The sequence below is a fragment of the Solea solea genome, chromosome 7, assembly GCF_958295425.1.
Source record: "Solea solea chromosome 7, fSolSol10.1, whole genome shotgun sequence".
Classification (NCBI taxonomy): domain Eukaryota; kingdom Metazoa; phylum Chordata; class Actinopteri; order Pleuronectiformes; family Soleidae; genus Solea; species Solea solea.
In genome coordinates, this window is record NC_081140.1 from 22,325,612 (window position 1) to 22,352,724 (window position 27,113).

General features: G+C 41.8%; 1 protein-coding gene across 13 annotated transcripts in view; it reads left to right on the forward strand.

Moving 5' to 3' along the window:
- The window catches only part of tenm4 (teneurin transmembrane protein 4), a 171,693-nt gene that overhangs the window by 103,204 nt on the left and 41,376 nt on the right, over positions 1-27,113 (forward strand). For 8 of the 13 annotated variants that reach the window (XM_058634905.1, XM_058634906.1, XM_058634911.1 and 5 more), the window contains 8 exons: positions 2,451-2,636; positions 6,203-6,229; positions 9,150-9,296; positions 10,166-10,382; positions 17,043-17,162; positions 21,991-22,252; positions 24,431-24,698; positions 24,786-24,929. In XM_058634905.1, the coding sequence (XP_058490888.1) occupies positions 2,451-2,636; positions 6,203-6,229; positions 9,150-9,296; positions 10,166-10,382; positions 17,043-17,162; positions 21,991-22,252; positions 24,431-24,698; positions 24,786-24,929 (1,371 nt within the window). The remainder of the gene's footprint in view (positions 1-2,450; positions 2,637-6,202; positions 6,230-9,149; positions 9,297-10,165; positions 10,383-17,042; positions 17,163-21,990; positions 22,253-24,430; positions 24,699-24,785; positions 24,930-27,113) is intronic. The other 5 variants (XM_058634908.1, XM_058634909.1, XM_058634912.1 and 2 more) reach the window with 1 other exon arrangement.

Sequence of the window (27,113 nt, forward strand, 5' to 3'; positions counted from 1 at the left end):
TGACTTATTAGGTAATCTGAGGGATTTTGAGCAAAATGGCCTGTTAGTCTGAGTCCGCCTCACAAAGAAAGAGCTAAAGAGTAAATGATGATGAGTTGGCTCTTGATCCTCCTTTATCCTGCTCATTGTAAAGCTTCCTGTGGCCTAACAAGCTCCGTGGTGCTGTGGTATGGCGAGTGGCCTGTAACCTTCAGAGACTCGAAGCAAGAAAAAAGAGGGGAAGCCTTTAATATTTCTTTCAAGAGTCTGTTAATTGACCTTAAGTCACAATTTAATTTTCCCATAAGGCTTTGGAACAGTAATCCAGGTAAGCACAGTTGGTAGCAACGCTGTTACTCGCCATAAAGCAATGCCTGAGGTTTTATGTCCTTTAATATGTGCTTTTATGCCATTTTTTGCTGTTCTCCTACCCAGAGGAAACTTTGTTTACACACTCCTTCAGTGTAAATGGTAACAGCTATCATGGGGACGGGGGTATTTCTCATGGTGGACTCCTCTTACCACGGATAATGAGGGCTTGCCTGCAGCCTGTAATTGCATCTTCATCATCTTAAAGGTTTCCCCTTCCCTCTAAGTGAACTGTTGTCTCACACTGAGCACTGAGTCTGCTTCCTCTGACCAGTTTGTGCTCCAATAATGCTGAGGAGGGAAATGCCCGGGTCAGTTTTTACATTTCATGTCGACATGATGTGCTAATGAAATCCCTCAAGATGTTCATTAGCGCCTCCCACTTAACAGTGTTAATATTCTCTTTAGAGGATTTACATATTCCCACAATAAATCACTATTAGAAATTGATTGAGCTGACGTCTGACACCAAACAAATCTTGGATATTTTAGGTTTGCATCTTTCATTTTTTTAGCTTGTGCCAGCCAGAAAGCCTTGAAAAAGCATATTCTCACAGAAAAAGAAAAAGAAAAAAAAGATGTGATTGTCACGTTTTAGCAAATTGTTTCATTTGTTTTACAGTATATCAGCATTTTGGAAAGTTCTCTTAAGTGTGTTTGACAAAAATTCAACGTCAATTTGATTCTTAAAACAGAGTTATAAGGACATCAGAGTGTGTTTTTAAAGATATTTTAGTGCGCTATTATGGATTGTACACAGTTATGAGGACATTCTGTTGTGTTTTGCAGTGTGTCATCTGTGCCACCTGTGGCTAAACTTATCTTAAAGTGAAAAACCTGTCCATAAACAGCTTAAAAACTATCACGCTGATATTCCTGTCCATAGACATGTAAATAAATAATGTCATTTTTGTTTGCGATCCTGATGACTGGGTGGATGTGAGCATTTGTAAGGTTTAAAAAGTCAATCTCAAAGCTGTAATTATCATGGGAGAGTGATTACAAACCATGCCATGGTTTGTTGTGAAACATACCCCTCAAATTTTAATTTATAGCAATGACAAATCAGGCACTGCAAATGCAGTAATTGACATATTAAAAAATGTCCCTCCAAATGGGTCGCTCCCCTGTGGTCACATTTGAATTGGCTTGGCTAATAAGCCAGGAATACATGGCTATTGTTCCTCGTTGCCCATAACGCTAAGCCTCTTTTTTTTTTTTTTTTTTATTGAGGAATGGTTAATAAAGAGGTTAACATTTCAATGAGATTAATAAGTAATCTGTCACTGTTTCATTTCTTTGAGCCGTGGTCTTGTCATACTCTCCCTCGAGTTCATGAGACACGGGGTAATGTCCAAGGCTCTATCACAGGCTGTCAGGGAGGTCTTTCAGCTGCCACACAATAGCATCAGCCAGGCTTTACAGTGGCTCCGTGTCTCCTTCTCCTTCATCACACACAAAATGTGCTTTTTTTTCCCTTCTCTGCTGCACTGCACTTAGGCTGAATAAAAAAAAAACAGAATACGGATTCGCACATCTCGAATCTCGCCGTGGAGCCCCGGCGTCCGCGTGTAGCGCGCAGTAAAGCATGTGGCAAATCTATGAACCCCGATGCCACGCGAGGAATAAAAATTTACAGTTTAATCAAAACGTTAGTGCTGATGCTGTTGCCTCTCCCTCCGTGAAGTTCAAACTATGTGGGGTTTTTTTTGTGACAGACAGCAGTGAATCTTCACCAAAAAAAGAGGCAGAGGGGGGAAATAAGACTACTAAGGCTGCTACAATCCATGTCTTTTCTTTGTAATGGACTTATTAGATTTGTATTGTCAAAAAGGATTGGCCCTTATGAGGTGCAGGAATTTCTTTTCAGCTGCCATCAGACAAGGTAGTGGAGCGTGGCCGCCTTTCCTTGACAATAACTCCTGGATTTGTCTTTTTTTTTCACCCTTGTTGCCTTGTCCTGTCACCGCCTTGTCTTCCCCTTCCATCCCACTTCTACCCCCCCTCCGTCCTTCCGTCTGTCTCCCCCCCACACTCTCTTCTTTTTTGTCTTTTTTTTTTTTTTTTCCTCCCCCCTATGTATGTCCCCCTGTCTCCCACAGAGATTTGTGCAGCGGACTGTGGTGGCCATGGCATTTGTGTGTCGGGCACCTGCCGCTGCGACGACGGCTGGATGGGCAATGGGTGTGACCAAAGGGCGTGTCACCCTCGCTGCAACGAACACGGCACATGCAAGGACGGCAAATGTGAATGCAGCCCCGGTTGGAACGGAGAACACTGCACTATTGGTAGGATGGGAAGAGGTTTGGGAAACTGTGTGTGTGTGTGTGTGTGTGTGTGTGTTCAGGAGGGGTTTGAGGGGCCAACAAAGGCGTAGGCTGTCTGCCTGCCTGCCTGTGTGTGTGTGAAGCGGTGGGTGTGAAGAGAAGGGTCCAGTTGGAGAAGATGGGGGGGTGGGGGGGAGCATGCTTAATTGAATTTGTGCAACTCGGTAAAGCATGAACAGGTTTACTCAAGGATCTGAGGCTTGCCTTCTTGCATTTTAATGTGGGAATGTGCTAAGGTGTCCTTTCATTTTGCTCATCCTTTTCTTCATCCCCCTCCCCCCCCCGTTTTTTTTTTTATTATTTACTATTAATGTCAACATGTGAGTCACTGTGAGCAGGTCAACCAGCAATTTCAGCTTCGGCTTTAAACAAAAAACTAGACCTTGTTTGAATGAGCGGAGCTTTCCTAGAAACCTTGACTCACTTGAACCAAGAGTTTTGAAGTTAAGATTTTTCATTTTAAGACTTCGGGTTATTCACTGCTCTGTCTTCTGTAGTGGCTTTCATACTTAAGTGTGCCAGCAGTGCTTCATGGGTTCACATTGTTGACTGTTTTCATTTTTTTGTGAATTTATTCATAAGAAATTGATGCGGTAGAAGGAGCCGGTTTGTAATGTTTTTTTATAATAATAATAATAGATAATAGGTAATTAGGCGGCATCCACATTGCTCCATTTCCGTTTAAAAATGCATAAAATCACCTATACAGCTTTTTTTTTTATTTATTCAGTCACGAATTGACAATCAACTGTGAAGCTCAGTTAAAACACTATCAGTTAAAACTTCAGCTCGTCTCATATCAGAAATACTTGCTCTGTTGTTTTAGTTTCACTCTCTGAAACAACACCAGCACGGGCTTGCCCAGTATGTGTGAATGAAGCAGATTTTTAATTCATTTATTCATTTTCTAATAACATAGTAGTATGGATGAAGCCTTAGGGATTGTACTAATCACAGCTCAACCAGTTTTTTGTTCGCCTGCCAAAATTGTCCAATATTTTTTTTTTTTTTTTAAATGCAGTTATTTAGACATTTTTACAGTTACATTTTAGGCCAGGGCTGAACAATTAATAATCAGTTTCAAATCAAAACTGCACCTTGGCTGCTATTTAATCTTTCGGTTTTTGATTGATTTTTAAAAAATGCAAAACAACAATGTTAGAAACACCTCATATCTTTAAGCTCTCATCCTCACACTAGAGTGTAGTTGTTAATATTTCGATGGCCTCTCATCTTCCACAGTAAATATTAATCTGAAGCTCCACTTATAAACTTTGATTCCAAATGGAATTGCAATCACAATATTACGTCAAAATCATTGTAATTAGATGTTTTGGACCCTATTTTTAATAACATCAGTATTAAATGATTGTGTTCCCTAATATTAAGCCCTCAAACGTCAAATCATTCAGACTCTAGTGCTCATTTGTAAATAAAAGCTACAGCAGGTTGTCGGTAAGGAATCGTTGCCCCTCTGGCCTTTGACATCTGCTTGCAATGCCCAGTGCCATAATGAAAAGCATGATGATACAACTGAGTTGTGGTGATAGATGCTCTGAGGTTTGACAGCTTCACATAGGCTCACTAGGACTGTGTGTCTGAATGTTGTTCTCACTTCAGGATGTTTGTGGACTGTCAAACATCCTCAGAACATCAGAGGGGACCATCCAGACAACACGCCACTCTGTGTGATGCCTGCTTTGCAAGATTGCAACCTGACCATTCTTCTCTTTTCTTCTCTTCTCTTCTCTTCTCTTCTCTTCTCTTCTCTCCTCGTAACTATCTTCTTTATCTCGTTAACTGGTCGGAAGTGTTTTTTTAAATAGTGGACATAGGCACAATTTTTTTGACATATCACCGGCTCTCCTAAATTACGTCCCATACACTTCATTTGTTGTACACTACCTCCAGTGCCCTATTTACTTTTAAAGTGATAGCTCAGGATTTTTGAAGTGCTGTTGTATGAGGTACTTATACATAGTCAATGTATTACATACAGGTGACTGCACTCTGTGCTCGCGCTGTGTCAAGAAGCAGCTGGGGGACGGACACATGCAGCCTCAGCAAAACATAGTTGTGATGGGGAACGACAGGGGGGAAAAAAGCAGACTTTAACCACTTTGCAAACAGCTGACCTTCAAAAAAAGAAAAAGAAAATCTACATCAGCTCAAGTGTGTGGCGTACGCGCTTTCTTTAGATTATGTTCCTTGCGTTACAGCCTTGTCTGACAGGGAACTCAACTGTGTGTCACTTTGTAAACCTCTTAAGTCCACGTAAGTTCATGTGACTTTACACGGAAGTCACAGAAATACAAAACTAATGCCGCTTCTCGGCACAGAGACACACAGAGTGAGAAACTACCTCATACAGCCGCACTTTAAATGTCGTGAACCATCCCCTTAATGTCACGTTGCTGATCAACATGACCTTAAAACATAAACCGTGGACCGTAAACGTGTTCTTAAGAGTTAAACTACTTAAAAAATACGGACCATATGGACGTGCGCTGTGTTTTAGTAGTTTTACAAGTAACAGAACAACCGCCACATTGTTGACAGCTGTGGCCTAAGACAGTAACAGACTCATTATCATAGTATAAACATGACAGAGGACATAAAGACACAATGGCACGAAGGCTGTTCCCTTCCTGCCACGGCATTTTAATAGACAGAAATCTGCACCGTCTACACATTTGAGTCAATGCAGAGACCAAAGAATGCCGAAGCCTTACAGGTGAAAGCTTTGTCACATTCAAACGGATGAAGCCGTTTCTTTCCTCCCACTGTTCTCCTACATATCTCAGCAGTAGCAGTGCAGCCTGCATGAGCTCAGAGCCTCGACTCAATCTGTGAATGTTTTATATTCAGGCCTTACATAATTGATGGGCCTTTTATAAGTGCCATATTGAGATCCCCACTCCCTCGACAAGAATATTCCTCAGTGTCATCCATTAAGGAGCCAAAGATCTCAATTTAAATCAATTTTCATTATTGAGAGCTCCGCGTTGGCCCCGGGCCCCTCGCTATGGCGCGTGGGAGGTCCGGTACGGCCCCGGCATCGCCAGAACCTCCAGTGACCTCACCATCAATAGAGGTGTTAAAAGATTAAAAGCCTGACCTCCAGTCTCATATTGCTTGTCAAACGTAAGGGTGGTAATATGTGCATCAATCATATTTCTTTTGAAATACTCCCCTGAGATATTCTGATCCCGACAGTTGATAAATGGGGACAGATTGAAATGTTCTTCCTGAACATACCACTTTCTTTTGTACCACTTTCTTTATCTCTCTCTCCTTCTGTGTGTGTTCTACGCCCTCCCCTTCTTACTTCTGTCTCCATCCCACTCCCTCCGCGTTGTGTCGTGTTTGTTGTGCTTGTGATGCACGCTTTTTTGCGCTCACGACTGCACTTTTTCCTTTTTTTATTTACATTTCTGTGATGCAAACTAACACCTTGCCTTGCTGTCTTGTCATTGAAGTGGCACTGTTCAAACCTCCCTTATATGTCTTGTCTTTTATCTCCCAAGCTCACTATCTGGATAAGGTAGTGAAAGGTATGGCATTCCTCCTTCCTTCAAGTCTACCTTCCTTCCATTGTGACTCCAGCATTAACCAGTCAGACACACACACACGCACACATACACACACACACACACACGCACACACACCGTGCTCATTGACTTATGCAAACTCCGCCCCCACTCATCCTAAAGATCTCCACCGCCCATCAACTTTTTTTTTTTCCATGTTGTCACTCCGTTATCTCCACTTAGCACCTTCGCACCTGGTGAGTCAAGTTGTGCGTCTCCTCTTTTCATATGTTGTACACTTGGTTTGTGTTCCCACTAGTGGGATGTCAGGGGAAAAGGGGGCTTCATAACCTGTGCTATGCATTATGTATGAGCGCGCAGCTGCGAGCAGGGCATGATAGGTGCTGAGGCCGCATCCTATCTAATTAAAAGAGTTCATGGTCTGGTTGGTGTGGGGCAAGCAGGGGGCGAAGGCGGTGCTGCAACCCTGCCTCTGTGCCTCCAGCTCCCTTTTTTTTTTACTCTCACTCTGTCCTTGGTAATGGACCACCTGGCATGAGAGCGGCTGCCAGAGGAGTCCTTCGAACACTTGCCCCCCTCACGTGTGGAGCTGTTTTAGCCAGACTTGGGCGGGGCTCAGCGGGGGCTCCTTTCTGAAAGAGCTGCCAATTAAGTTGAACTGTTGCCGAGCAGAGAGCGGATCTTTATTTATCTTCGTAATAAACATTCAGCGCGCACTAATCATCTGTCTCCACTGGTCTAACCGGAGTTGTTTTGTCCATTTGCTCAATAAAAGGACAGCTAATGCCTGACGTGTCTAGGAGGCAAAGCGCTTTCTAATGGCGTCAGTTTTCAACAGTGAATCTCGTTCTTCAGGAAAACAAAACAAAATAGAAACAAAAATAATAAACAAAAAAAATCTTTTTTTTAATTATTTTATTTTAAAAATTCATAATTCTTTTCATCATGGAATATTCTGTGTGCTTCTTTTGTTAATTGCCTGCCACGAACACACACTTTCTGCGGTCTGACAAAAATACATGTTTCTACTCTTAATTAATTGTGTTTAAAAGTATAAACGAATGTACGCAGTTGAGAAAGTGCAGTTTTTTTTTTTTTTTTTTATAATTTGTTCTTAAAAGGAGAGTCAATTTGGCTAAAAGCGTAATAATGTTTTCATACGAAACATTTATAAAAAAAAAAAAACCAGAATGATTACAAGTGGCTTTCTGTGTGCAGAGTAACAGTGGCATCGGCTGCTTTTGGGAATTACATTTCTCCTCATTTAAATTGTTCCCACTTAGAACAAAGAGTTTCAAGCCTGGAACCAGGTCAACCGCTTAGAAGATGAATCTTGTCAGAGAAAAATTTTATTACAGAGCAAAAAAAAGCAAAAATGGGGGAAAAGTTGAATTTATTATAGAGGGGAAGTAACAAGGTATTGCATATCTATTGTGAATTATTACTTACCATTGACTTTGACCACCTGACATGATTTTGGCAGTTGTGGCATAATAACATATGTCCGACGACTACAATATTATTTCTGATTTTGAGCTTTATTAGACAGGGATTTTTTACTATTATTGTTTATTTTTCAGGGATTTATCAGAGTTCAGGTAAATATAAATTCAGTTTGCTTTCAGGGCTTTTGTTTGAATAGGCTTAGACTGTAGAATTGTGTAGCCGTTGTGTTGCTACTCTACAACAACCTAAATGCAACTGATGCATTACTGAACTAACCGTGTAGTCTCCAAAACCCTGCTGCGTCTATACAGCTTCCTAAATATTAATTTTCCTTAAACTGATCTTTCTCCCTTGAATAAATGTCCTGCACTCACTGTAGCCATCTCTAGTCTTCCTTTCTTTCTTTCTTTCTCGCTCTCCCAATCTCTCCCTGTGATGTAACTGCATGACGACAGCCACCCAGCTCTCTCTGTCTTTCTCTCTCTCTCTCTCTCCCGTTGATAAAAATGGGTCAGCTTAGCATTCTCTCTATCAAGGCAGCTTGTTAACAACACAAACTGCGAGAGACTTGTGCGTTTGATATCTGGAGACGTTGCCCTCAGCCTCTTTGCTGCAGCTCAGGGATACGAAGGCGCCAGATAAATTCCAAACAGCCCGAGAAAAATGGCCCAAGATAATCCTCTGATCTATGCCCTTGTGGAGACCTATCCAGAGAAAAAGAGAGGAATGTTTCACCTGTCGTTCTGCTCCAGCCTGCTTTTAGCCTCCCTTGAGTCACAAGCCCAGGAACACAGTCAGAGCGAGCAAAGCCCTCCTCCTCCTCCTCCTCCTCCTCCTCCTCCTCTGCATAACGCCGTCAGCTCAGACTCGTGCACTTCCTACCATTTTATTTATTTATTTCATTTATTTCTTCTGCACTCTGCGTCCGTTAATGACAGAACACCCACTTTCCTTGGACGCGGTAATCTTATTGATTTCAAACATGAGTCTGGAGACAATTTATCAACAAAACGAAGTGTGTATTTGCACGTAGATCTTCTTTCAATAATGAATGCCATTTTTGGTGCAGCTCTTTTTTTTTTCTCTTTTGCAGTTGTAATTTTATGAGCATAATGATGGTTACATACCAAAAAAACAAAAAACAGATCCAATTACGTGCAAGTAAGTGTACACCGCTGCTCTCATTACCCAGCTTTAGAAGGCCAATCTACTGTAGTAATAAGTGAATATTGATTTAGAAGATCCTCATATCTGGTTTTACTGCATAGGGATAGTAGAAAGCTGTATGTATCACATTAATCAACTTCAACCAAGGGTCATTATTGCCACCTGCCAGGGAAATATTAACAATAATGCACTGCCATCAACAACCTGCATTGTTGCTGTTGTATTGTTGGAGTTAGATACACAGCGTTCATGTGTTTCCCCATTTAATATTCTGTGCCGACTGCTGTCTTTGTCCTTTTTTGTCACACAGAGGGCTGCCCTGGTTTGTGCAACGGAAATGGTAGGTGCACTCTTGGTACCAATGGCTGGTACTGTGTGTGCCAGCTGGGCTGGAGGGGCAATGGCTGTGACACCTCCATGGAAACTGCCTGCAGTGACGTCAAGGACAACGATGGAGGTACAAACACGATAACCATATACACCTTCTGACACGCAGGGGACTAGTAGGCAAGATTTGACTAAGGTTATTGGCCACCTTTGAGAGCATAGTGCACCTGCTTTATGCATTGCAGCCTCAGTTGTGCTCCTCTGTAGGTGGGAGATGAGGAATGGCTTTCAGTCTGTCACCTGGTTTTTATTAAAAAAGCAGACTAGCTGGACTAAAGCGCTCTGCATGCGCCGGCCCCTCGAGGAAGTCCCTACTCTGCCCTCTAACTAGCCCCAAGCAGAGCCAGGCACGCACACATAGCCAGCCAGGGGGCTGCACCACTCTCAAGGCCAAATGGGAGACGTGACTCCCTTTCTTCCAGACCTTATTCTGAGCTTAAACTTGGCACTAGCATCCCTTATTTATGCGGCGGCTGTTTGTCTCCCCGTGTCATTGTGCAGGGACCACAGGGCTCTCAGTGGCAAAGATTGGGTGCTGCTAGGGATTTGACTGACTTCTGACAGCAGGGTTTATTTTTATCACCCATCTGGCCAGATAGGGCCATGAAAGCAAAGAGTATAGGGAGTACAGTGACCCACTTCGGCAAAGTAATGTGCATCGCACAGCAGCTCTTTCTTTTCCTGTATTATTTCATCTCAGTTACTGTACGTATTAAAGTGATCACAAGAATTGCAAAGTGTGTTAATGGTCTCCAGAATGAGATATACACACACATTAGTGTGGTCATGTTGTAAAGCAGCAGGAAAGAATGATAATACCCCAGTGGCTCAAAAATATACCGTATGTATAAATATACTGCACCGTATATAGTCTCTGTTCCCAGGTGCATGTCCAGTTATTTGTTAAATGGATGTGTGTGACTCTTTTGACCTTGTCAGATGGCCTGGTGGACTGCATGGATCCAGACTGCTGTTTGCAGGCAACCTGTCACACCACCTCCCTGTGCGTGGGCTCCCCGGACCCTCTGGACATCATCCAGGAGACACAGATGTCCTCTGCACAGACAAACTTGCAGACCTTCTATGACCGAGTCCGCTTCCTGGTGGGCAGGGACAGCACCCACATCGTCCCCGGAGCCAACCCCTTCAACAGCAAGTGAGTGAAACGTGCATTACTCCCACCAGATGCTCCGCAGTGTGACACTCCGTAAACCAGGCGAACGGGACAGATTTTTGTCATTAATATTAGATAGAATTTTTCGTTTTTACCGGAACTGTCACTTGGTCTGTCATGCACCCGTTTCTCGTTCATTTGAGTCAGTTAAATTAGGGGCTGCTGGATTTAATATGTTTCACATTTTAACGCGGCCGGTCAGGACACCTGACTTTGATTGTGCGCACAGCCAGGCGACTCTGCTCATTTCCTTTAATTTAGCAGGGATCTAGTTTGTGTTTGTGAATTTTTTAGCCAACCTTGCACGGTAACGTTTCAGGTGGAAGCACCTGTCAGTCAGAGGCTGTTGTTTATTCATGTGGGGCAGTGCAATTAAAAAGCTAGAGCCTAGTACTGTATCTTATGCACATCATCGTAGACGCATAGCAACAAGTGCAGACTGTTGAGTTTGACCTTGTCACTGTTAAGTGTTTTGGGATTATGTAAATTGGTGATTTGGCATGATACAAGTCAAATTTGAACTGAATTCAAAACACGCCTTGGAAAACTCAAGCAGATGTCGAGCTCTTGCTTTGCCTTTGTGTTTGATGAGCTGGTGGAAATGCCCTATAAAGAAGGGGAAGTTATGGATTGATGGATTCATTTGATTGGCTTGAGTGCTGCTACTTCATGTCTTAAGTGGAAAATATTTGATTCAGAGATAAAAAAAAAATAGTAGACATCTCTTTGTGATCAACCCGTTTGGGAATTTAAAACGTTTGTTTACTTAAACCCAGCGTTAGAAGTTTCTGTTTGATGCAGACAGTGATACGCAGTGGAGGCTGAAATGTGCCGGGACTGCTGGTGTGGACAGCCAGAAAGATGATGGACAGATTATGATCGACAAACAGAATGTGGCAAAAAGCAAAGAGCATTCTCTGGCAAGAGAGGCATCTCATATTCATGTATTGTGATCACTCATACTGTAATCCATCTGAGGCCCACTCCCAGAGGCAGAGCTCATGACACCCCTACCACGGAATCTGAGACACGCTCATATCAAGCTAGGACGTCTGTCAAAGTCCCCTGCCTCTCTTTCCCTTTGTCTCCTTCTCTTTTCATCTCTAATCGCTCATGAGGCTGTCACCTTATTTGCTTCCCACTTGCTTATGGATCTCTCTCATCTTGGCGTATGATGCTCTCGCGAAACAATCAAAACAAAATAGTGAAGGGGAGAAAAAAGGAGAGAAGAAGTTGAGACTATTTAAAATGTTTTCGTCTCTGGTGATTACATTTTCTAGTGTGGTGTCAAAAGCAGCAGATGAAGCAGACAAACTCTGCGGCATGGAGTCATTATTTGAGGCTTTTATACTTGGTAGATGGCAGAGATTTGTAGTCCAGATTTGTAGTCCAGCAACCGCCTTTTCTCTGTACTTAAGGACAGATCAATCTCAGAAGCGTGTCTCGCGTGTTTTGTAGGATCATTTCCATCAGCGTAATTTGCAGCTCACCGTATCTCAGATGTGCAAATCATAGGGGTGCACGATTAACAGCATTCTAGAGCTGAAACAATTAATCGATGAATGGATTATTAATCGATTACTAAATTAATCGACAACTATTTTGATAATCGGTTCATCGGTTCGAAGCTTTTTCATGATTAAAACAAGATTTCCGATTGTTTAAGCTTCTTAAATGTGAGTATTTTCTTCATTTCTTTGCTCCGGATAACAGAGAAATCATTAAAGGTTAATCATTTTGGTTTGTGGACAAAACAAGACATTTGAGAACATCATCATTTCCAGGTGTGACAAACACCGATCAACAATTTTTTTAAGGTTTTCTGATATTTTATGGACCAAACGATGAATCGAGAAAATAATCGTCAGATTAATCGATTATGAAAACAATCGTTAGTTGCAGCTCTACAAATTCACAATTTGCTTACATATGAATTAGCAGGTGTACGATTCAATTCAGAAACGATTCTTGATTAACGACATACATAGACTAGACAGACGTTGACTGCGTTTTTATTTACAGTGTCACTGCTCAGCGCCGTACTGCAGAGACAGAGTGACACAGGGAGAGAAAACATGCATTACAGCACCTTCTCTGCAAAAAGGCTGGTACCAGGGATGCATAGAAAGTGCTTAGCCAAGTCGGCCAGGAGGAGTGGACACATGGGAGTGTTTTTTTTTTTTTAAATACTTCCCCTTCACTTTGCAAATCCTGCATGTAATGTGTCTTATCGAGCTTCTCCTTCCCCCTGGAGGGTGTGGAATCTAAAATGTGACCAAACGCCTGCCTTCAATGAGACGGGGGCATGTTGAATTAGTTCTTCCCTCTGCGTTTTCATTGCTCACGGTAGTGAATGTTACGTGGGTGTGGTTACAGAGATCATCCATTATTCACTAGAAATGGGGAGAAGAACCTAAAAAATATGAATCTGACGGGCATATATTTTTTTCACACACCGTCAGCAAGGTCTCGTCTCTTCACTGTCTTTATTCAATATGTTGGTCTTTGATGCCTGTGTTTGTTATCCGTCCGTGATCAGACATCACTTGTCGGTGAAAATCAATATATCAGCTCCTGTCATGCCGCTCCAGCTCCACGTCCGTCTGAACTTTTTGTGTCCACGTCTGTCGATACTTAAGAAAAGCCCCCTGTAAGACACACATTTGTGACATTCTCCCTCATTGACATTTTTGCTTCGGCGTTTTAAGAACCACTCAACATTTTGCCGCTCTTCGCTGGACAGAGGGCGGAGGCAGAGGGGGATTGAGTAATGCTCTTGTCTCTCTCACACAAGGAGATGCAGTGATAAATAAGTAAAATGGAGAATCCAGAGATGAGCTGCGAGATTGGAGGAGGCCTCCGCTCACCTAAAAATATCACTGGCAATCTATTATTCATGCTCGGTATTCGTTCCCCACCCACTGACAGATATGAGCAGTTATGACAGGGGGGCTCTGTGCTTGAGATGAGCCTCACAGGCACGGTCCTCGCATCGTCCTGATACGCCTGTCCTTGTCACCCGATCATCTTTTTATTGATCCACTAACCACTTCCTCATGCTATTAGACATGTCGGAGTGCTATTCCTGATGTTTCCCACCACAAAAAGCTGCAAAGGTGCCACTAAATAAAGCATCTGCCACTGCATAAAATGTCTCGACTCGCCGCCATGACACACAATACAAGTGACTGCCAAGGCCCGGCAATGGATGCTGACTGGAATAGTAAACAGGGACTTTGTCTATGGAACAATATGGCCAAAGATTGATAGCTGGTTTATAATAGCAAGGCAGAGGCTATTTGCTTAATTTACTCGCTTGCACTTTCCTTATTTTATTTATTACACTTGTATAAGCACGAGGCCATCAGAGTCTGGAATAACATCTCTTAAATTGACTCTCATATTTAGAGAAGTAAAAATGTACCTTGATGTGTCCTCACTTTCCATTCTACGGTGTGCTGAGTAACATACAGGCGAGGGAAAAAGAGGACCGCAGGGACATGCTTATTTGCAGCAGGGTTTACCCTATAATCAAGTCATTTGCATGGATAATGGTGTTTTTGTTGCCTCTGCGGTTGGTGGTGGTACCATTTATTAGCCTTCCTCATTTAAAGTACTCTATACTTAAATCTATTTTATCCAGAATCCGATTGAGTAATGCAGCTTCTTCACAGTTGTATTCTGGTTAAAGGAGATGTTTAACAATTTTCTGTTTAACAAAAGTCTTTAACAGAGTTGTGTCAATGATATTTCACCAGTGGTTGTTTTCGTTAGTTTTCTCGTACGTTGTGTGTGTGATCAGTCAGTAGAAAAGTGGAATTTTCCATGCACGCACAGTGCTGTAGTTAGCGTTACATATTGATGGCCCCGCTCTCGCCGTACAATATCCAGAGGACGATTATCTGACAGCAACCTTGATTTGCACCGCACCTTGATGAGCCCATGCTTCATGCCGGGCAAAAATCGGTGGCAAAATCCACATCAAGACTTGACTGGACTCACTTAGCCATTAAGGATTAAAGATCCACCAGTGGGGAAAAGCCCATTAAGACCCAGGAACATCTGGCTTTTGTCTGCAATGGGAATAGATATAATCAGCATTCACTCCTGCGTCTAATGACACTGCAGTCGACACAGGTTTTCATCGGCTCACACTCCAATCAGCAGTGATGGAAACAGGACACCTGGGTGTTTGTGCTCATTTCTTCCTTTTCTACTTTATTTTCACTGTTGTTGCAAAGTCTGCACATTGTTCACCAAGGCTTTACAACATGGCTTTTTTTAAGCATGTTTTCCTTTAAAATAAAAAAGAAACTTATAGTGATAATATTGGTGCAAAAAAAGTATTCTACTCCCCCCGTAAAAGAACCTAAACCAGAGACAATATCCTGCTGAGTTCAGAGGGCCCACCTGTTTATTTTTCTTAACATGTCCTGACTTTGCCCTCTGTGGATGATGTATGATCAACTGGAGGTTGGAAATATTATGGAGTATGCTTTCGACTTTGTGAAGACGTCTGGATGAGTGAAATCCCACTCACGGGGGGGAAGTTTCTGCACTGAAGGCTTCACGACCCCTTTGCTGCTCTTTCTTCCTCTCTCTGTGATATTTGATGTCAATATTTAAATCGTTTGTCTTCGACGGCGAGGAATCGTCTCCCCGTGTGGTTCACAGAGGCAGCAAAGAGCAAATAGTTCCACTTCTACGGCTCTGTCTGAAGAAAATGTGGATGATTACCTTTTCAAACAAGACTAAAATAAACTGCTGGCATGAATGATTAATCGCATATGGCCAAGCCTGTTCTAGGTTAACTTTAGTGGTAATTCAATGTAAATGAGTCTAGAAGGATCTTTGGGCATGAGACCTAGGATTCAGAGCAGTATCTCCTTGCTTGTTAACAGTGTGGTGGTGGACAGCCAAGGTCTTCTGAAGGAGACCTGCCCTAATTAACATAAAATGGGGTTCCAGGGGACCAGGATAGTGTAGGGTGAATGATCTTGCCTCTGGTAAGGACATGTTGAGGGCAACTACTAACACGCTAGTGTTAATTGTTTCCAGTATGTGGCAGTGTTTAAGACCCAAATGTATTAATAATAGCCACGGTCTAATGAAGAAGTGGCAGAATGGCAGGGTTTTTTTGCAAACCTCTACAGAAACGATGGTCGACCATACGTTGGCTGACGCTAATTACGAGGTCGGGGTTCCTCAGCAGAGATGTGATACAGCAAATCTCTGATCGCATCAGTTCAGTGAGATTAGGAGTTGAATTTAACAACTTTGTACTATTGATTGGTGGGGACTGATGATCAGACGTAATTTATGCCGCATCTGACGACTTGATGTCATTCTGGAAACCTGTCAAGGTCTTGATAACTAGCAGAGCAAGTCTTCCAATCTGCCGTCCTATTATTTTCCACTCTTGCGTTGTATAATGAAAAAGATAAATCCTCCTTTTTTTCTCTCTTTTTTTTTAATTAGAGCAAGAGCAAACAAAAGCTTCCTTATCTTATTATCCATTCTGGATAGAGAAATCCTCTGAGAAAACCTACAAGGTATCAGTTTGTGTCTATTCTGGGCGTTTAATGTATAGAAAAATGTTTCCCTTTAAAAACAACCACAACTTTTCAATTGTTCTGTTGGTGCAAGAAAGATACGTTACTGTGTTTATTTACACGTGTTTGCATTAGCTGCACCTTAACAATCCAGTACTGTAAACTTATTTACTCACTTGTTTGCTTTTTATATACATTCATACCTTTTACACATTTGCACATACTGTCAGTGTGCGCTTTAATTTGTTAATTACTTGTTAACATATTGTTTTTGTTTTGTTTCTTTCTCCTTAACCCTTCTTAAATATCTTTAATTACTGCCCTATAAGCCATGGAATCGCCCCTTTGGGATTAATACATTTCTAGGATAGGATCTGTTGATTTGTCTCTATTCACCGACTGTGCATAAACCCGCCGCCAGTTCCTCATGCTGCATATAAGCAAAACACCCATAGTTAATATGTTGAGTGTGGGTGCCGCCAACTTTGTTTATTATTTGTTATTTTTGAGCATAAATCTATGTGGTTGTGATCGACAATCAAGGTCCCGCCAATGTCAAAGCTCAACCGATTGCGATTCAGTCTCAGCTTTTTATTAACCTGTTTTTCACGTCATTAAGTAACTAGACGCAATAATAAAACGCAATCATTTAAGCAGTGTGATAAGAACTACATGAAAATAATTAATCAATACTTGTTTGGTCCTTTGGTCTTATTTTCTTCACAAATAACTTATTTATTTATTATCCATTATCAAAATAGTTGCTGATTCATTAACTACTAGATTTGTTTTTGCAGCCCTAATCTAAAAAGACAAAAAACCCTTTTTGTTTTTGCCCATGTCCTCTTCACGAACATGACAGATTTGGGATTTATGAACCCTCAGTGCAGCCGGTCATTTGTGAAGACGGATTATCGATTATCGATTGCCACAGGGTTGGTAGACTACATTTAAAACAGTCATACACACAGCGCTGTAATGACATATTATAGTATACTATGTATGTATGTATGTATGTATGTATGTAGTTTTATTAATGTAAAAGTCTTCCATAAATGTAACGCCGTGGCTCCGTCTTATTCCCACACAGCCACGCTTGTGTTATCCGTGGACAAGTTGTGACCTCTGACGGAACGCCACTGGTCGGAGTCAACATCAGCTTCATCAACAACCCATCCTACGGTTACACAATTACCAGGCAGGACGGAAGGTAAGAGCCCTCTGTCAACACACAAACACACACACACACACAAAGAGTGCCTGCTGCGTAAGTATACGCCACTGAGATGTTACAGTGATGCTTATATGATTGTCAAATACTGCTGTTTATCTGTGTTGAATTCTAATGATGGCAGAAAAAAAAAAAAAAACACTGTTGCCACCACAAACTGTGCTGCCATTGATCTGCTTTGTGCTTTCATTTGGTCCAATTTTGGAGTTCTCGGCTCAATTCCCAGAGAAATCAAACAAAGCCCTTCTGGTGCACTCATAAGTTATGCTTCAGTAGCATCAAGGGAGGGGGAAGAATAAAATATGGCAATTCAAAGCAGATCACTGGGGCTAGGAAACGTAGTGCAGATGGATGTTATTTATTTGACAACGGAGGATTTAATTTTAAGTGAGACGTTTTAAGTTGAGGCCACACACGTGCGGTTAATATCTGGAACATCCTTCTCCTTTTTTACGTTGTAGCTTAATTTGCCATCGGTGTCATTGGAGAAAAAGAAGTACTCCTGATCCTAACCTTAATTTTAAATTCATAAAGTAGCGGATAGCAAAGATATATAGCACTGATTGAAAAAAAAAAAAAGATCTTAAAAGAGTAGCTTCCTCAGACAAGTCTACAAGTCTTCTGCCTCGGCAAGAAAGTGGTAACCTCATCAATAAACTCATTGTCTGGCTTCTTTTTGATTAATTGCCGCACCACTGGAGACCTTTTTGGAGAAAGATAAATGTTTGTGTTAAGGTGCTCTAAAAATAACAAGAGGGAAAAAGTCTGAGTTTTCTTTGTGGCTTCCTTCGAGTGACTTTGTGCCACCTGCTCTGGCTCCGCGCGTGTTTTCCGAGCAAAATGCAGACTAAAACCTCAGATTGGTGCTGCCGTGTTTCTCGGAATGAAAGAGGAACACTTGAGAGAAAACACTTAGAGTAATGTTGTCACTATAGCTTCTGTTATTTCCAGGTTGCACACACATAGAGTGTCATACTCCACCTCCAATCCTCTGTATCTCTCACAGTAGCCACAGTGTGTTAGTGGCTTTGTTAGGGGTGTGTGTGTGGGCTTTGTGGCAAACCAAGCTCCTCTATCACAGCACTGTACGAATTGGTGTTTACTATCCAAGCCCCACTTTGTCCTGACACTTTTATCTGTCGCTGACACTCCACAGGCCCACATTTTCGCTGCTGTTTTGATCTCGATCATTCTTTCTCCTACGCATTCCCTCCTTTTTCTTGTCAGTCGCCACGTCTTCCTAGTTATACAGAAATCTCACATCGCTACCTTATCATTTTGACCTTCTTCACTTCTTTCCTTTGCTCTCCATCCCTTCATTCTCTTCCTCCTGCAATTACCCACTGTCCATTTCTGGCCACTACTATTTCCTCATCCCTGTGCCTTTCTGGAGCCCAGGACTTGTGTCCTTTCCACTGCACTGACTTCCCTCATCAATATCCTCCCCCCATGTATGAAATGTTTCCTATGCACCACTCTGTTTCTCTTTTTGCAAAGCGCCATGCTCTTCTTTCCCTTCCAGCATATATGTAAACACTACTCCATCTCCCAGGTTCCCCTGTAAACATGCCCAGTCTCCTGCAACTCCTCTGCAATCATTGTAAACACGCTCAGTGCAGCGTGAAATCAGAAATGCACCTGTTCAGCCACTTAGAAATAGGAAAGCTGTCTCAACTCATTTTTATGGTGTGTTCTTTATTGTCTAAGGGCTTAGTTTTAGTTTTTTTTGAATTACCTTTCCCACTATCTTGAAAAGTTTTCTGGCCTAAACGAAGGAGGTTAGTTTAGCTTCTTTACAACTGTGCAGCCATTTTCTGCCTGGCTGAGCATTGAGATAGAGCCATTCCCCTATATGACTTTTTCCAGTAATGAGTAAATGCTGACATGGATTCCAGCTAATTACATTATTGCGTGCTTGCAAAGACATCTGTAAGAGTGATGGTGATGACTTGGCATTTTTTTTTTATTATAATTTATTTATTTTTTTTTTATTTTTTTTTTAAAGATCCATCCCAATGACCCAGTATGCCACCGTTCTCTAGCGGCCACATTTCATATCAAAATATTATCATGATTGTTTTACTTCTACCTATCTCAGTTAAACACAAACTCTTTACACCTTTTTCCCTGAGCATATTTAACTGTGGTGTCAAACTGGCAGCCCGTGGGCCACATGTGGCCCCCCAAATCAATAACATGTGGCCCACCACTTAATATCTTGTTATATTTACGTCCTCTTCCTTTAAACACAGTGAGATGACAGAATATGAGACTAAATACATTTGCTATAGTATGTTTTACATTTTTTATAATAGTTCTAATACGACATTCGGTTGTAATTGTCATTAAACATTCAGCATTACTTATAGATATATTTCTCTGTTTTTGATATTCATAGATTCATTTTGCGTCATAAAATATGTCATAACTATAAACTACGTCATTCCATAACAAAACAAGAACTTTTACTTTGAAATTCAATTAAGTGTTATCATAAATATATTTATTATGTTATAATTTGAAGGTCATATTGCCCACTTAGTTATTTTTCCCCCACTTTTTGTCTCTCCCCTCTTGACCAGACGATGCTCATTGGCCCCCAGGCCAATTATGACACCCGTGATCTATTATACTGAAAAGTTAGACAAAATATTGCAACTCCTCAACTTTTAGAGTATTTTGTATTCCCACCCCACAGTATACTGCCGTTATTCATCTTTAACAACTGTTGCTGTGTCCTTGTTTGACTTATTTAAACTTAAGTAGATACCACCCTGTACATAATAAATACACATTGGCTGAGAAACGATTGTGCACGTCAACTTCTTTGGCAGATTTAGCTCTCAGAGCCTGATGCGTTCTCTTCAGGACACAAGCAAGCAAGGCCGTTGTATGCAGATTAATATGTTTTGTCACATGGCTTAAGGCTGTTGCCATGATCTATAACGGCCACCGAAATCCCACCACCAGAAGTGTTTTGAGCGAGCATTGCCAGAGCCGGCCAGGTGAGGTGTCATGCAGACTGACCGGTTACAGCTGCACAGCATCTGACTGATCGCGGCAGCACAAGGGCAGCGCTATCACAGCCCCCATTAGCTCTGCAGCCTCTGTACTGCTGGGCAAAGGCACTCCAATCAGACCCAGCCAAGGGCAAAACACCAAGGGCGGAACAAACCATTGTTTATCGCCTCAGCCAATCAGATGTTCTCCCTCAAGGGAAGTTAGATGGAGCAGATTCTTTATATGGGAGCTTAAACCAAGAGGGAGACTGCCTAGTTTGGAGGCCATTATTTGCACCTGCTTTTTTACCTCTAAAAGATGTTTCCCATGTGCGAGTCAGGCCCTGTCCCCGGAGCTTTCAGGTGACCCAATGCTAATTGGCTCTTACAGTGAAGTGACAAGACAGGACTGCAGAAGTCCTGTACAGGCAACGCTGTTTGTCACCATGCTGCATTTAGAAGTGATGAAATTGCGGTGAGTTCTGCCTGTTTACTGAGACCCAGTCAGGTCAGTCAGGAGGTGTAGAGGCCCTTTAATGCAACAGTAGATGGGATTGCATTGCAGGGCTTTTAGACTGATGTTAGAGTGGACAGCCTTCGTCTCAGGGATCGATAGAGAAGTGGCGGCTGCCTCCACCCTGCAGCACCAATCTTTACCTCTCACATAAATATGTGAGCACAGGAGCACAGTGCATCACACACACACACACACACACCAATGTTTGCGTAGCTGTTCTTCACAGGACACTGCATTGACGTCGATTCGTATGGACGGTCTAAACAAAGCATTATCCCGTACCATAACCGTAATCAGTTTGTGTCCTTAACCTAACCTCAAATCATTGCTATAGACTAAACCGGATCCAGGTTTTGGGTCTCTGTAAGGACCACTAGTCCTGACAAGATCAGTGTGTATGATAGAAAAGGTCCTAAAGAGGTAACAAATACAAGTACACACACACTCTCCCTCTCTCTCTCTCTCCCTCTCTCTCTCTCGCACATACACACACAGAGATGCTTGTTTGAACTCAAAGCATGCATCTGTTCTTTTCCTTCAAATCATATCCACAGATTATGACATTAATTAGGAGATTTATTTCTTACATTGTGATCAAACATCTCCCATCTGTGTGTGCCCAATAGATAAGACTGCATTAATAATTATTTTTCAAAGAACATGTTACTGTTATTTGTTTATTCCTGGCTTTTATCATACTCAATGCAAATTTCTGCGTGGTTTTAGTCTCACGACATACGCTAGTAAATGGGTTGTTTACAGCAGTGATTCCCAAAGTGTGGACCACGGTCCCCTGGTGGGCCATGAGGGGTCGCACAAATAAGCAAATAGATTGTGATTAAGCTTTGAATAACCACATATTATTCATAAAATAAAAAGTTACTTTGCAATTTGTCAAGTTAATGTAAATAGATTATTACGGATTATTTGTAATAAACTTAAATATAAGTAAATTCAAACAAATCAAGTCAATTCAACTCAGTCTTGTGTAAAATGCAAACAAAGCTTAACATGTTTCAACGCTGTTTCCTCCATTTTTGCGTGTAATGAACCATGTAAATATACAGATGCCTGATTCAACCTTTAAACGCTATTTTCTGCTTTTCTATGAAATAAACAGTGTATAATTTAAGGTTTTAGAGGCCCCCTAAGGTTTTAAACGGACTGCGACGTCCCTATGTTAAGTAATGTATGATTTACCGTATTTACTTGCATTGGATGTATTTAACCTCCGCTGCATGTGAATCAACATTCATCCTTCTGACACCTCTCATGTCTCTCCCTCTTCCAGCTTTGACTTAGTGACCAACGGGGGCATAGCCATCGCCCTGCACTTTGAGCGCGCTCCATTCATCACCCAGGAACACACACTGTGGTTGTCATGGGGACGCTTCTTCGTCATGGATACCATCGTTATGCGGCACGAGGAGAATGACATCCCGAGCTGTGACCTCAGCAGCTTCACCAGGCCCAGCCCCGTGGTTTCCCCGGCCCCGCTCACTGCCTTTGCCGGCTCTTGCTCCGAAAGGGGGACGGTCGTGCCCGAAATCCAGGTAGATGCTCCGGCGCGCGCGTTGTCCCCGCTGCCCCGCGGGGTTATGATCTACACAGGTTTCTCCTCCGAATGATTCATGCCACACATCTGGGGGAGACTATGAAGGCTATTCATCAAATACAAGTGTGATAGTAACTCTGGCTCAGGGCAGTCCTGTGATTTTATCTCCCTGGTGTAATTGGCTTGTGGAACTTGGGCGATTTACAGTGTGCATTGTACTGTCTCACTGCAGAGTGATGATGATTACCTCGCACACAGAAAACAGCTAGGACATTTTTTAATTTCTCCTGGGTCATAGACTCTCAGGAGCAGCATACAAGCACCACTAGGAAAGGATTTGTTATTATCTTGACTGTATATTTTTTGATATCTGTCTACATGTATTGTTTTTTTGATTTTTTTTTTTTTTTGATCGGGGACAAGACAACACGTTTGGATGTGCACAGCTGAATGTGTGGCTACCGCATGTCTGGCAGGCATCTTTGTGCCCTTCCCTAATTACTTTGTCTCCCAGTTTGCTTCATAAGATTTATGGCATATCAGTGAGGTTCGTATGCAGTCCAGGCTATTTATAGCAGCCTCGCCTTTGCCGTTCCTTGAGCCGTAAATGCATTAAACGGGGACATCATCCAAATTGTACTGGTCCATTTTAAAAGTGTCCAAATAGTTCGGCTGCACCGCGTGAGCATTTACCAAGAAGGAACCGATCACAGGTGACACTGATGTGGCTTTGTTTGTGGTTGTTTTAATTGTCGTCGTGTTCTGTGCACTAGAGACAGGCGACCGGGGGTGACTTAATTAGAGCAGAGAAGAGTTGGTCAACCAAACCTCTGCCGTCGACCTCTGATCCTACATGCAAGCGCCGCACAGTGTCTGACTGCTGACCTACTGTTCTATCTGTGAAGAAGTTTCAGGTCTGACCTCGGGGGAAATTTCTTACGCTGACCCTAACCTGAACTTATTGTTGTAGTGTAATTGGACTTAGGGCTGGGCAATAATTCAACAACAATACATGTGGTTAAGTCTTAAATAGTGATGTGACCGAGGTTCAATATTCATATAATATTTATGCATTACACACGTAACACAGTTTTAAAAAACATTATTATCTAGATTTGTAAAATGTTTCTCTGGTGCAATAAAATTGATTTTTATTTTATCATTGAAACTATATTTCAGTCCACATAGCGACTACACGTGTCAACCAACCTAGGTTTTTATTTTTTTAAATCCTGATAATGTTTTTAGCAGTGACACAACATAAAATTCTCCATTTTAAAACCCAGACAGTCACAGACATCAACTCACCTGCAACCACTTAACCACGCCGGTATCCACTCATGTGTGACATGTGTCACTGTCAATTTTACTCCAAACGGGAACATAATCAACAAATTGGCATTGTGCAATTGAAAGAGATCGGAAATTTGCCACTGAGACCGTTAACCCCTAACGTAAATCAAATGAGAAGTAGTCCAATTTTTAACTTCCAGGTTAATCTCAGGCAATGGACTACATCCATTTTTCTTAGAGTGTCTATCTATAGCAATATTTATATAACAACAGTTATATAAATCAAGTTGCAATATAAAAAAAGGTTCAGTATGTGTCGATATCATTATTTTTAGCATTGCACAATCACATTTTTAAGGTGTCATTATCACAGATTTTTAAAATGTTATTTTTTTCTAAAAACAAATCCATCTTTAATGATCTGACATTTTTCACAGCAATTATCAGGGGTGACTTTTTTTAATTTTTATCGCCGCATCACCTTGTCCCAATCGAACCGTGCAATCTCTAAGCCCATGGATGCCAATGTCGTATGGATCGCAGCGAAGGCGACTGCCCTAATGAAGGATCTGCTATTATTAACTCAATTATGAAAAATACCCACTGGAGTGCATAATGATGAAATCCTTCATCGGTTTCTGTGTAATTGTCCTCAAATTGATATTTCTTATCTTCCCCCTCGGATCCATATATATTTGGTTGGAGACAAGGGCATGAAAAATGTCTGACAGGGGTTATATTGGCCCGCTGACCACAGCAATGACAAATTGATATTCCGTAATATATAGAGGCATCATATTAATCTTCACATAACCATTTCTTATCAGTTTAGCATTTACAGTTCCTATCGGCTGCCTTATGATCCATGTTTTTTTGTCCGCAGTCCCTGCAGGAGGAAGTACCCATACCGGGGACCGATATGAATCTGGGCTATTTGAGCAGCAGGACCGCGGGTTACAAGTCAATTCTGAGAGTGACCCTCACCCACCCCACAATCCCTTTCAACCTGATGAAAGTTCACCTGATGGTGGCTGTGGAAGGCAGGCTCTTCAGGAAGTGGTTTCCCGCATCCCCTAACCTCTCGTACGACTTTGTGTGGGACAAGGCCGACGTCTACAGCCAGAAGGTCTACGGCCTCTCGGAAGCTTTTGGTGAGTGATGATTAAAATATCTGCTTTTCTCCCTAAATGTGTTCAGTTCTCTAATGCCAGTTCGATTCTTTCTTTCTTTTTTTTCAGTGTCTGTCGGTTTTGAGTATGAGTCATGCCCCGATCTTATTCTCTGGGAGAAGAGGACTGCTGTTCTGCAAGGGTACGAAACCACAGCCTCCAAACTGGGAGGATGGACCATAGACAAGCACCACGCTTTAAACATCCAGAGTGGTGAGTCAGCTTGTTTTTGCCATTTTCTCAACTCCTCAATTTGAAACACCTACATATAAAAAGATTGTTTAATACTGATGAAATCTCACATTGAACAGTGCACTATTAGTTTCCTAACATCAGCGGTGGATCACCGGTTTACATTGATATACCACAATCACAGATTTTTTAATAGTTTTTTGTAAAATCAATAATTAATAGACATTTTGATTTGTAAGACTGAAACATTTTTGATTTGTAGGCCTCGTCTCCTGATCTCATGTTGTACACATCATTCACAATGTTCCCATGAGTGCAGATAAGTACCACCATGTGCCTCAGATGATGCTTTTAGTGGGACATTGAGTTTTCCTCCCTCTCTGTAGCATTTTGAGGTGCTTTCAGTGCACCAGTGCCCACAGATGGATCCCACTTTTTTTTATTTTTTTATTTTTTTATTGTCACTGTCTATTTTTAGCTAAGAGGGGTCAATTTTCTTATTGCCAGCAAATTACTCCTGAAAGGCAGGAGGAGGCAAGAAGAAAGAAAAACTTTGGGCTGCACCTGTCACTAGCTACATTTCACAGTCTCCTTGTATCTAGAAGGGCTCATCAGAGGAGATGAGGCATACTTATTTGGAAAGTGCTCAGGAAGGTGGCACTTTGATCTGTCACAGGAAACCTGCTGAGTCTGAATGTGCTGTCCACAGGAAGGGGAGTGAGCTGCCACTTGCCCTCGCATCGCCTCCGTCGCTAGTTCCTCCACTGCATCCACCCTTTGGCACCTCAGTCTCTTGTTCATGACTAGCACTTTTAGAATCAGCCCTAATTTAATTGCGATCAGTATGCTCTTCCTAGCAGCAGCAGCAAGCAGCAGCAGTCTGCAAGATTAAATCCGATCCCAAAAGGGTTACGCTTGGCTAATCTTTTTTGATAGACCGAATCTTGGGCTGCTCAAAGAAGTCAGGCCACTATCAGGAGCAGAAAAAAACATTGCAGACATGCAGATGCTGAATTTCAAATAAGATTATATTGATTGGGCAGCAGGAACATCTTTACATTTGCATATCTGAATTTTTTCCAAGAGTAAACTGGCAACAGTAATAGAAGCACGTGCGCACGTTTGTGTGGGTACATGCCTGAATGCCTGCATGTGAACACTTTCCGTGGTTGTCATGCAGGCACAATGTATTTTGTTGACTTTGGGGCAAATCTTTTTCTTTTTTTTTTTGTGACTGTGCCTGTGTGGTAATTTTCTAGCTCCAGGAGATTTCGCCAGTGCCAATTTGCCTTTTTGACATGACATTGTGCCCAAGTTTCCATCTGCTGGGTCCTCCTATTTTTGCAAATTCAAGTCACACTGGGTAGTTATTATGGCTACAGTTGGCAGAAATGCACAAAAATATCTGTTGCAGTCACTGTAAAGTGATAAAAAATGTCTCCTCTGACTTTGTCACACCACAGAAAATAGTTCCTTCTAATCACCTTACTAAATTTGAGTGATAAAAAAGTTGCTATAATTCAAACTAAATCCTGTGTGTTGAACTGTTAGCAGACAGGGAGACTTAAATATTGTGGGACAACCTCTGTAAGTGAATTCCTTCCTACTGACACATCCAGCGGGAACAGCGCCACATGCTGTAAGCATCCCGCTTTAATCTCGTTGCGCGCTGCTTGTTTTACTGCACTCCACATTATTACACACACTCGAAGCAGCGTGCACGACGTCTTCATTTATTTATTTATTTATTTATTTATTTATTAATTAAATCTTACAACGTGGAATTTCCCAACACAATCACAAAGCCCTCTGTGCGTCTCTGCACAGCAGATTGGAAATAATGTTCTCTACAGATTCCAAGTGGAGTTGCATATTTTTGGAATTGCAGCTGGCAGAATCGGGAGGAGGCTTCACTTAAACAGCATTTTATTTTTTAAGTGTGTGCTCTCTTAGTTGTGCTCTTGCTTTCATAATTATATTGTCTGATCTTTAGATTAAATACTCTAATATGCACTATTTCATGCGTTGACATGCTACAGCTGTCTTTTTGTCTGTGATTGTCTCTTTCAAGTAAACTGATGAAATAAACAAACGAGAATGGCTAATGAAGTGACGTAAATCACATTTTGACGGAGCTGCAGTTGATATGTGCATGTGAGCATATCTTACTGAAACTAATTAGATGCAATCTTTGTTATCGGCGTG